Source organism: Capricornis sumatraensis, chromosome 7 (assembly GCF_032405125.1).
Source record: "Capricornis sumatraensis isolate serow.1 chromosome 7, serow.2, whole genome shotgun sequence".
Lineage (NCBI taxonomy): Eukaryota > Metazoa > Chordata > Mammalia > Artiodactyla > Bovidae > Capricornis > Capricornis sumatraensis.
In genome coordinates, this window is record NC_091075.1 from 47,262,508 (window position 1) to 47,274,873 (window position 12,366).

At 40.5% G+C, this 12,366-nt stretch overlaps 1 protein-coding gene across 2 annotated transcripts in view; it reads left to right on the forward strand.

The window, feature by feature from the left end:
- The first annotated feature begins 4,105 nt into the window (after positions 1-4,105).
- Positions 4,106-12,366, forward strand: part of PI4K2B (phosphatidylinositol 4-kinase type 2 beta) — a 36,144-nt gene continuing 27,883 nt past the window's right edge. The window contains exon 1 of one of the 2 annotated variants that reach the window (XM_068975148.1): positions 4,106-4,508. In XM_068975148.1, the coding sequence (XP_068831249.1) occupies positions 4,199-4,508 (310 nt within the window). In that variant the 5' untranslated portion in view covers positions 4,106-4,198. The remainder of the gene's footprint in view (positions 4,509-12,366) is intronic. The other variant, XM_068975149.1, reaches the window with a different exon arrangement.

The following is a 12,366-nucleotide window of genomic DNA, read 5'->3' on the forward strand; positions in this document are numbered from 1 at the left end:
ATGTTCTGTGGGAACAAAGTTAAGAAATATCTGTGAGAAATACTAGAGGCAGCAGAGCCTTAGAATTTTAAAACTGAGATGCTGACAGGGATATATTTTACCATGTTTGTGTGCTTGTGCTAAGTTGCTTCAGTCATGTTTGACTCTTTGCGATCCTGTGGACTACAGCCCGCCAGGCTTCTCTGTTCATGGGATTCTCCAGCAAGAATACTGGAGTGGGTTGCCATGCCCTCCTCCAGGGTTTACCATATTTGTTGTTGTGAAAGACACTTAGTCGTTGTTGTGAAAGACACTTAGTCGTTGTTGTGAAAGACACTTAGTCGTGTCTGACTCTTTTCAACCCTAAGGACTATACAGTCCATGGAATTCTCCAGGCCAGAATACTCCAGGGGATCTTCCCAACCCAGGGATCAAACCCAGGTCTCCTGCTTTGCAGGCGGATTCTTTACCAGCTGAGCCACAAGGGAAGCCCAAGAATACTGGAGTGGGTAGCCTATCCCTTCTCCAGGGGATCTTCCCGAACCAGGAATCGAACCAGGGTATCCTGCGTTGCAGGCAGATTCTTTACCAACTGAGCTGTCATGAATTGAAAAAATACTTGCTTTGGCTGACTGATTTGATAGTAGATATTGGCTTTCCAATTAACTTTTAAGTTAGACTTTTTTTTAACATACATTGAATGAACCAAATCTGTAGTCCTAAAATTTTGGCAAAAATATACTTAAAACTCATGATAAGATAAAAGCATTTTAACAAGTAATATTGTATTGCCAAAATTCTATAGATATGTTAATATTTTTATTTTCTCAACTCAGTTAAAAAAAGTGTCTTGAAAGAGTTACAGAACAATTATTAATAACTGATAAGTCTTTTAAAAGCCTTTTTGGTACTTGCCAGAAATCGAATAACCAAAAGTGTGAATTCAGTTCAGTTCAGTCGCTCAGTCGTGTCCGACTCTTTGCATGAAAGAAAGTGAATAACTTAAACAAAAGAGGACCCAAATAAATTGCCTGGTGATAGATAATAAAAAATAATTTTTGATGATAGACACTATATTACTTTTAGCATATATCTTGAAAGATCAAAAATTTGAGTGATATGGCTATTTCAAAGCATTCACCATAATCATCTATTTATTTGAACATATTTTCTCAGTGTTCATATCTACGAATAGAACTGATGCTGAATCTTGTCTCATCTAGCAGTAAGTAGTATTCCTCTACTAATGTGTGCATGTGAGTTCAGTCACTTCAGTTGTGTCCGACTCTTTGTGATCCCATGGACTATAGCCTGCCAGGCTCCTATGTCCATGGGATTATCTCAGTGGCAAGAATACTGGAGTGGGTTGCCATTTCCTCCTCCAGAGGATCTTTGCAACCCATTTGTCGAACATGGATCTCCTGAATTGTAGGCAGATTCTTTACTGTCTGAGCCACCAGGAAGTCCACTAACATGAACTACAGACAAAAAAAAAAAAAAAAACACAGCACCAGCACCATTCACCTCACTAAAAGAAGATACATTCCTGTAAAAATATGTCATAGGAAGTTATATCAGACTAAGCCTTTTATAGTTAAAGTCATAAACTTTGGATAAAATATAAAAGCAATTATTTGAAGATGCTGAAAAGCAACCCAAAGCAGGCAGGTGGAATTTTAAGGGATGGCCACTGTTCGGAAAACTGAAATATAATGAGTGTGATTTTATGCTCCTGCATCTTTTCATCTGAGGGCATTGCTCAGTCTGCACTGTGAAAAGCAGCTGGAACTCAGAAAACTACAATATGAATGGCTTAAGGAATTAGAGAATGGAGCCTGGGGCTTCCAGAGCTGCTGGAAATTGAAGATGAAATTCCTGAAAAGGAAAGAGTAGTCGAGGAAAAGAACTCCAAAGCTGACACATACACTCTGCCAAAATCCTTGGTTGACTCCTAAACTCTGTGTGCATAGGGTAAAAATTAACTGCCTACTAGAATACATCAACATTTATCAGAGGAAGGATAGCAGCATCTATAGGCTCTACAATATTCATATATATACATCTATAATATCTAGTACACAATAAAAAATTAGCAAATAATAAGGAACAGGAAAGTTTGACTCATAGTTTAGAGAGAAGATAGTCATCTTGGAGATGACTCAGATGTAAGAATTAGCAAAGACTTTTTAAAAATTTTAGTTGATGTACAAAGTTGTGTTATTTAGGTTCACAGCAAAGTGATTATATACACACACCTATATACATATATCCTTTTCAGATTCTTTTCCATTAGAGATTCTTATAAGATATTGAATATAACTCCTTGTGTTGTACAGTAAGCCTTATTACTTATTTTCTATTTAGTAGTTGTATATGTTAAACTACCAGTTTATCCCTCCCTCACATTTTCCCTTTGGCAACCATAAGCTTGTTTACTATTTCTGCTAGTCTATTTCTATTTAATAAATAAGTTCTTTGTATCATTTTTTTGATTCCACATATAAATGATATATATTTCTCTTTCTCTGTCTGACTTACTCCACCTAGGATGATAAATTCTAGGTCCATCTGTGTTGCTGTAAATGGCATTATTTCATTCTTTTTTATGGCTGAGTAATTCTCCACTCTGTGCGTGTGTGTGTGTGTGTGTGTGTGTGTGTGTGTGTGTGTGTGTATCTTCTTTAACCGTTTCATCTGTCAGTGGACATTTAGGTTGCTTTCATGTTTTGGCTATTGTCAATAGTGCTGCTGTGAACATTGGGGTCCATGTATCTTTTTGAATTAGAGTGTTCTGTGGATACATGCCCAGGATTGGGATTGCTAGATCATACTGAAACTCTATTTTTAGTTTCTTAAGGAATCTCTATATTGTTCTCCATAGTGGCTAGCAAAGAGTTTTAAACAGTTATTATACATTAGGCAGGAGGAGAAGGGGACAATAGAGGGAAAAATGGTTGGATGGCATCACCAACTCAATGGACATGAGTTTGAACAAGCTCTAGGAGTTGGTGATGGACAGGGAAGCCTGGTGTGCTGCAGTCCATGGGATTGCAAAGAGTCAGAGACGACTGAGCAACTGAACTGAACTGAACTGATACACCATACAAGGACATGAAAAAGTATATGGTCATAATAACGAGTTAGCAGAAAAACTCAGCTATACAGAAACTATATCTCATCAGAGATACAGAAACTCTAAAAAGAGAAGAGGGGAATGGAAATTCTAGAACTGAAAAGTACAAATTTTGAAATAAAAAATTCACTGGGTGGGTCTAGCAGCTAATTAGAAATGGCTGAAGGACTGGCAAACAAAAACAGATTAAGAGAAATTATTCCAGCTGAAAAACAGAGATAGAAACTATTGAAAAAAATGGACAGCGCTATACTAATCTTTAAGACGATATTGAAGAGCTTAAGGTACCTGTAATAGGAATCACAGAAAGGGAAGAGAGTGGAGTAGAAAATTTTTTGAAAAAATAATGGCTGAGATTTCCCCAAATTTGGTAGACTTACAAATTTGGTAAACTTACAAATTAAGAAACCAAGCAAAACCCAAACAAGGTACATATATTTAAAAAAGAAAAAGGAAGAAAATTATTAAAAAGTCAATGAACTAGAGAACAGATAATCAATGGACCCATAGATGGCTTTTTGAAAAAACTAAAAATTTATATAAACTTCTAGCTAGATTAACCAGTGTTTAAAAAGAGAAAATGCAAACTACAATATCAAGAATGTTTGGGGAAAATGACGAAGCCCTGGCTCTCCCGGACTTCTAAGTGGGGGAAACATATGTTAGTCATACAAAGAAATAAATACACAGGTATACATTGTGGGAAACATGAGAGAATTCTGCAGGGGAGGGAGAGGCCGATTTGGGTTAGAGAGGGGCACCTCTGCAAAGGTAGATTAACATCCACCCCTGCGCTCCACAAGAAGTAACTTTAGACCCGCAGGGCGTCTTCCCCAGTTTCGGAAGACAGGTGGCGGCCGGGCCCCCGCACAACGCCCCCGCACTTCCGCGCAGGCGCGGGGGAGGCGCGAGGTGGGGCTCGGCGGGCGGGCGGGGCAGCCGCCTGGCGGGCGCCGAGCTGGACAGTGCACTGGCTAGGTTTCTTCGGTCTGACCCAGAGGCTTCGGTTCCCCGCGATGCCGAGACCAGACCCGAACGCCTCGCCTCTCTGAGTCGGTCTCAGCGCGGAAGGCACAGAGGGAGGCCATGGCGGAGGCCTCCGAGCCCGGGAGGCCAGAGTCCGCCGGCAGCGGGAGCCTGGAGGAGGACGAGGAGGACGAGGAGCGGGAGCCTCTGCTGCCGCGGATCGCCTGGGCCCAGCGGCGGAAGGTCGCTCCGGGGGGCGCCGTGAGGCTGGAGACGGCTGCCGGGGAGGAAGGTGCGGCCTCCCCTAGCCAGGCCAGCGACCGGGAACTGCCGCTTCTGCCCCGGGATGCGTCTTTCTCCTCCTCCCCGGGCTTGGGGCGCCAGCGGAGCTCGCCCACCAATCTGGACCGGAATCGCCCCGTGGGTTCAGGTGCGACCCGGCTCTTCCCCACTCCCGCGCGCTGCCAGAGTGCCCCTCTCCGCCGCGCTCAGCATTCAAGCCCCTCCTCGGGTCGCTGCCCCCGGCTTCTCTCTCGCGCGCCCGCTAGCCCATGCCTGGTAGGAAAAGCTGTTCGCCAGGCACCTCGTCCTGAGCACCGGCCGAGGGTTCAGCTGTCTCTCACACCTTGGTCACCTCGCCTTTTTGTCCCCCATCCCCGCTCCCCCGTCTACTCGCACCTTCTCCAGGGGCAGTATATAGGCTGCTGCTCCTGACGCAGGAGGTTGTCATTAAACTCCGATCCCTGGGGCCGCCCCCAAGAGTGATCCTAAACTTTTGGAATCAGACAGGAAATCTTAACACTAAAATGACCTAAGTTGTTTGCTCAAGTTTGGCTTTAAAGTTTTGGCTTAAGAACCCTGAACTACCAAGAAAGTTTGTGAATTTGCAAGGTGGATGACAGTCAAGAGATAGCAAGAATATCCGGTTGCCACTGGGACACGTTTCAAAAACTTTAAAAATATTGTTATTGTGACATTAGCCAGAGGGGGCAGAAGCAGTTGAACTTCTGTACCTGCTTTCTCTCTTGCAAAGTTTTCTTTCTCGAGACTTTTTAATTTTTGTACAGAAAAAGGAAAAACCTTTTTCACTATTAAGCAGACAGCCTCATGAAAGAGAGGGTTATTGAAATGTTGAAAGGTAGTAAAATTTAGGCACGAAGCTGCAGGCATGGGTATTTGTTGCTAAATGGAACTTTTTGGCAGAGATGGGTTGAATTAGGCTAATTTAAAAAATAGACTTGTAAGGTCCTAGGTAGCACTGGGACAGGCTTGTTTTGTAAAATGATCCTGCTAACACTTGCTCCGTGGTGGTAAGGATGGTTTAAATGAGGTAATGTTTGCATTCTACCTGGAATATCGCTCTGCACATGACAGCTTAAAGAAAAGGCACAGAAAATGTAGTTTGCATTACGCTGCTGAAGTGTTTGTGGAGTAGTTAGATTTTACATTTTCTGCTACTGGTTCACTAATGGGGCTTCTCCGCTTGATAGAGTAGGTTACTCTAGTTGTAGTTACCGTCAAATGGTAGAGTGAATGAATCAAAGAGGCCCAAGGGAAGCAGACTTTAATGACGAAAGCTTTAACTGGTCTGACTTACAGGTCAGCTGTTGCTGCTGCTGCTGCTAAGTCGCTTCAGTCGTGTCCGATTCTGTGCGACCCCATAGTCGGCAGCCCACCGGGCTCCCTGGTCCCTGGGATTCTCCAGGCAAGAACACTGGAGTGGGTTGCCATTTCCTTCTCCAATGCATGAAAGTGAAAAGTGAAAGTGAAGTCACTCAGTTGTGTCCGACTCTTAGTGACCCCATGGACTGCAGCCCACCAGGCTCCTCTGTCCATGGAATTTTCCAGGCAAGAGTAGAGTGGGGTGCCATTGCCTTCTCCAACAGTTCAGCCAGCTACCATTATAATGTTAACTTTTGGATGCATCGACAGTACAACATTTAACAGAACAATCAAACATGGATTTGGAACCAGATCACAAATGGATCCACATTCACCCAGCTGCATTGATTATAATGGTATATAATACCTAGAAACCTGTCTGTGAAGTCACTGAGGTTTGTGTGGCAAACTTGCCTTTTTCTACCCAAAGTTACCTGTGTAGCTAAATTTTAAAAGAACCTTGAAAATGCATTTATTCTGTGAAGGTAAGATTTTGCAAACAAGTGATATTAAAGCTGCTGCTGCTGCTAAGTCGCTTCAGTCGTGTCCAACTCTGTGCGACCCCATAGACGGCAGCCCATCAGGCTCCCCCTGGGATTCTCCAAGCAAGAACACTGGAGTGGGTTGCCATTTCCTTCTCCAATGCATGAAAGTAAAGAGTGAAAGTGAAGTCACTCAGTTGTGTCCGACTCTTAGCAACCCCATGGACTCCAGCCTACCAGGCTCCTCTGTCTGTGGGATTTTCCAGGCAAGAGTAGGGTGCCATTGCCTTCTGATATTAAAGCTAGAAAAAGTAAAAGTGAGGATAGAGTGTAATATTGGAATACAAATGGATTGTTAAAGAGAATCTTAACCTTTTTAAATGGCAATAACATTTATATCTCAATTGATGGTTTTCTAAGATCTTCAAGGCTTCTTCTTACCATCTTCAAGCGTGGTGGCTCAGATGGTAAAGAATCTGCCTGCAGTGCAGGAGACCTGGTTTCGATCCGTGGGTCAGGAAGATCCCCTGGAAAAGGGAATGGCTACCCACTCCAGTATTCTTGCCTGGAGAATTCCATGGACAGAGGAGCCTGGCGGACTACAGTCTGTGGGGTTGCAAAGAGTTGGACATGACTGAGCAACTATCACTTTTTAAAAAAATATTTCATTAATTCTTACAATAGCGCAGCAAGTTAGTTGGGTTGTCATCCTGGATATGAGCATGGAAAATGAATGAAAACTGCATGACTAGTAGTTGATAGAAACTTCAGCTGTAAGCCAAAATCAAGGCCCAAAAAGTGGAAAAGCCAGACTGAACCTAGTTCTTTCATATCCTGCATTTTCCTATAGATCCCCAACTGTTATAAAATAATTGTTACCTTTATTTACTTATTACCAAGGTCTTATTTTTAATGGATTTTAAAATAGTTTCGAACTACAAAAGCTATTTTTAAAATTTCAAACCATTCTCCTAAAAAGTTTGATTAATTAAACTAGATAATTAAGTCATTTTTTGAATTCATTAACTTCCTTTGTCCTTTACCATCCAATTTCCATGAAGCCATCTCTCTAGTTCCAAGATATTCTTATCTTTAGATTGATATTAGCATCATTTATCAAGCTTAACTATTCTGTGTATGTAAATGGGAGCTTTATGTACTTTAACCAGTGGAAGAATGGCCTAGCTCTGTTATCTTTACTTGAACAAGGCGTGTGGCAAAGTCTAGAACCAGCGTAAACATTGGATTGTTGGATCAGTGTCAAAGTAGGAGAATTAGTGGTATTCCTTTTGCTAGTTGTCATTTTAATCAATGAGTCAGAGAGTAGTAAAGATAATAATAGTTAATACCCACAAAACAATACGTGCAGGGCATAGTCCATGTGTTTCATATATATTAATTTATAATCAACCCTATGATATGAGCACTTTTTAAAAAATTCTCATTTTAAAGAAGCACAGAGGTGAATTGAAGGTTCCAGTTAATATAAACCAAAAGCACTTATCAGTTTTTGTTGGAGAGCCTAGTGATTAGAGAATGGTGTTAGAATTTACAAGCTACCAAAGTAAAAGAAAGTGTGTGTTTATAAGCCATTTAATGATTCATCGTGGCTTTATAAATGTTTGAACAAAATAAAGTCATTTAAAAATAAGGAAGAATTATGAGAATGGGAAATAAGAGTAATGAAATAAATAAGATGGAGGCCAGAACAAGACTGCACAAAACTAACATCACACACTTGTTGCAGGCAGTGCATGAATTTGATTTTTAAGATTACTGACCTAGCAGCTTGAGAGAAACACAATCACTATGCTCATCAAGTTAAAACAGACTAGTTATCTGAAACAAAACCAAACCGGCAAAGAATAAACTGTTAGGTATTCTCTTGCAGAAGAGACTATATGCTAAGTAATATCTTGGTAATAAAAGTGATGACTTTTATGAGTGTTTCATACAACTTCCCTGAAGTTCATTTCAGTGGAAGTAATTCTAGTGGGTGATGTTATCAGTATTGCTGGATCTAGATTCAAGATGCTGATAGTCTGGCTTAATTTAGAGGAAGGTATTAGAAGAACAGATAATCTCATGGGTCTTGACAATCTTCTAAAACTGAGCTTCTGAAAAGTAGGGAGCATCAGTGTGTGGGAGAGTTTTCCTCAAACCACTAATTAGAATGCACTTGTTGCAGAAATCCATCAGTCAGTCAGCAAATGTTTCAGTGCCTTGGGCACCAGTGGAAATCCAGCTCTTAGGGAAACAGTGGTAACCAGATACCAAATGGATGTCCAGTCGCCAGCCCTGTCCTCATGTAACCTTATAACTTAATGGAGGAAACAGTCAATTAAAACAGACAGTTCTAACAGGATATATGTGCATCATGGGGAAAGCTGACAGTTCCTTGGAGCCCTACCTTGGATATAGGGGCCAGGGAAGACTTAGCAGAGGAAATGGTGTCTAGTTTGAGGCTTGAATAGCACTGGCACCCCCGAGGGTTCCAGTTTAGTTTGGATCATCAAACTTGTGAACCAGCTACTTTACATGTTAGAAGATATTCTGGCCAGTGGGTAAGATATATTCCCAGCCCTTAGGTGAAGAAGAGTTCATCTTGATTTACTTATTTAATATGAGAACTTGATAAGTTGCTATGCATACTTATATAAAAGTAATTGTTAACAGGTTATACAATGGGTTCTCTAAATCCATTTTCATTTCTACTTTCCAGAGGATCAACTGTAGCCCTTAAGTGTGGTTGAGGGTTTGTTGATAAGTATTTCTCACATTATTGAAGGTCTGCCATGTGTCAGGCACAGGTTTAAGCACTTGGCATATATCACAGAACAGAACAAAGATTTCTGCCTTCCTGGGACCAAGATCATTTTGTTACAGCATTACAAGTGGTCAGATGGAGCTGAAAGATGGATAAAAATTAGCCATAGGAAAGAAACTTGCCATGTACATCAGAACAGCATGGACAAAAGTTCAGAGAGTGGGCTGGATGCCTTGTGAAAAGTGAGGAATTTGAATAGGACTGGAGCTTGACTGGAAGGAAGGCAACTAAGGTCAGTCCCAATGGGAGTATACAGAGGTAGGACTGACAGTCTCCTCAGAAAATCTGAATATTTTCTAGTACAGAGACAAAGTTTCACAGTTTATTCCTTAGAAGGAGTAAAAGTAATATTAACTGAACAAAATTTAAAGAAAATATCACATGTACACCCGTGGTGGATTCAGGTCAATGTATGTCAAAACCAATACAGTATTGTAAAGTAAAATAAAGTAAAAATAAAAATTAAAAATAATAAAATAAAATAATTTCTGCTAAAGAAAATATAGCTATTTAAGCTCCTCAGCTATTAACAATCAAACCAATGACAGTAAACCTTCAAACCAAATATCCATTCTTGAAGTGGTATAACTTAGAGTGTATTCTCCAAGTTAAACTCATGGCTAAATATACATTTAAGTAACTAAAATGAAAGTTGTAGGATGTAATTGTGAATTATGAATCAGAAAAATCTACTGAAAAATAATTACTTTGATTTTTAGAAGAGTTGATATGTATTCGTGTTGCTTTTTTTTCTTTTCTGGTAGTAATTAGACAGGACCATTTGTCTTCCAAGTGCCTTTCTGGACTGTGATGGTATATCCAGACCATCTTCAAAGAACACCAGTTTTCATGTAGGGAGATAGTCTCGTTTATCGAAAAGAATTGCTCAGTGAAGGGACAAGCTAAAGAGAAAGGGATTGAAAACCTGCTGGCTGACTGTATAGGAATGGTTCAGGTTTGGGTTGAAGCTGAATTATTAAGTGTCCAGAGTATGATCCTGGACTCCATGAGAGTAACAAAGGCAGGTTCTATGATGAACTCATAAAGCTTAACCCATAAAGCAATCTGAAACATGTAACAGTAATGTCAAAGTCTGCACATAGTTTCCAAAAGAACTGCTTTAGTACAGGATGGGAGAGACCAAAAGTGGTCCAAGAGTTTAGCCAGTTCAACGTGAATTAGTATGACAGGACTCCTAAACAACGATTGTAATACTAGAGTACTTCTTATTTTGGTATAGTGTCAAGACTGAGAGCTGTCTCTGTTCTCTGCAATGGGTTGCTTGATTCTGGAGACCATATTTTTAAAAGGCACATTGGAAAACTGAAGCATGAAGCCAGAGGGCAACTCGGATGCTGAAAAACCTGAGAACACTTCCATGTGGAAGGAGGCAGAGAATAGAGGAATCTTAGGGGAGCATGACATGGTCTGCAGCTATGTGAAGGCCTCTCCCTGGGAAGAGAGGAGTAAGTAGACTTTTGTTTTGCTCCAGGTGGCGAGTCTAGGACATTGGGTGAAGCTACAAGGAGCCGTGTTTCTGAAAAAGAAAAGTTTTATATTTATTAAAAAAAAAAACACAAAAAGTATCAACAACAACAAAAAAATGAGTCTCTCTCTTTGGAAGTGTTTAAACATTGGCCCAGAGACCACCTACTGGAGATGTATTATAGAAAATATACCAGTACTGGGAACAAAGTTGAGATAAATAACTTTGTGACTTATTTCTTGTTACCTAGAAGAAGTATCATTTGATTAATGTAGTACTTACTAGCATATTCTGCCATATAAGTAATAATTTATTCATTTAAGTGTTTATTAAGAACCCACTAAATGCTGATGCTTCTTCCAGGTGCTAGGGCACACAGTGAATGAGAAAGACAAAGTCTCTCCCTTCATTCTTTTTTTTTAAATATACATTTATTTATTTTAATTGGAGGCTAATTACTTTACAATATTGTATTCGTTTTGCCATACGTTGACTTGAATCTGCCGTGGGTGTACATGTGTTCCCCATCCTGAACCCCCCTCCCACTTCCCTCCCCATACCATCCCTCTGGGTCATCCCAGTGCACCAGCCCCGAGCATCCTGTATCATGCATTGAATCTGGACTGGTGATTCATTTCACGTATGATAATTTACATGTTTCAATGCCATTCTCCCAAATCATCCCACCCTCTCCCTCTCCCACAGAGTCCAAAAGACTGTTCTATACAACTGTGTCTCTTTTGCTGTCTTGCATACAGGGTTATCGTTACCATCTTTTCTAAAGTCCATGTATATGCGTTAGTATACTGTATTGGTGTTTTTCTTACTGGCTTACTTCACTCTGTATAATAGGCTCCAGTTTCATCCATCTCATTAGAACTGATTCAAATGCATTCTTTTTAATGGCTGAGTAATACTCTATTATGTGTATGTACCACAGCTTTCTTATCCATTTGTCTGCTAATGGACATCTAGGTTGCTTCTATGTCCTGGCTATTATAAACAGTGCTGAGATGAACCTTGGTGTACACGTGTCTCTTTCAATTCTGGTTTCCTCAGTGTGTATGCCCAGAAGTGGGATTGCTGGGTCATATGGCAGTTCTATTTCCGGATTTTTAAGGAATCTCCACACTGTTCTCCATAGTGGCTGTACTAGTTTGCATTCCCACCAACAGTGTAAGAGGGTTCCCTTTTTTCCACACCCTCTCCAGCATTTATTGCTTGTAGACTTTCGGATTGCAGCCATTCAGACTGGTGTGAAATGGTACCTCATTGTGGTTTTGATTTGCGTTTCTCTGATGAGGAGTGATGTTGAGTATCTTCTCATGTGTTTGTTAGCCATCCGTATGTCTTCTTTGGAGAAATGTCTGTTCTTTGGCCCATTTTTTGATTGGGTCATTTATTTTTCTGGAATTGAGCTGCAGGAGTTGCTTGTATATTTTTGAGATTAGTTGTTTGTCAGTTGCTTCATTTGCTACTATTTTCTCCCATTCTGAAGGCTGCCTTTTCACCTTGCTTATAGTTTCCTTTGTTGTGCAGAAGCTTTTAATTAGGTCCCATTTGTTTGTTTTTGCTTTTATTTCCAGTTTTCTGGGAGGTGGGTCATAGAGGATCTTGCTGTGATTTATGTCGGAGAGTGTTTTGCCTATGTTCTCCTCTAGGAGTTTTATAGTTTCTGGCCTTACATTTAGATCTTTAATCCATTTTGAGTTTATTTTTGTATATGGTGTTAGAAAGTGATCTAGTTTCATTCTTTTCCAAGTGATTGACCGGTTTTCCCAGCACCGCTTGTTAAAGAGATTGTCTTTTCTCCATTGTATATTCTTGCCTC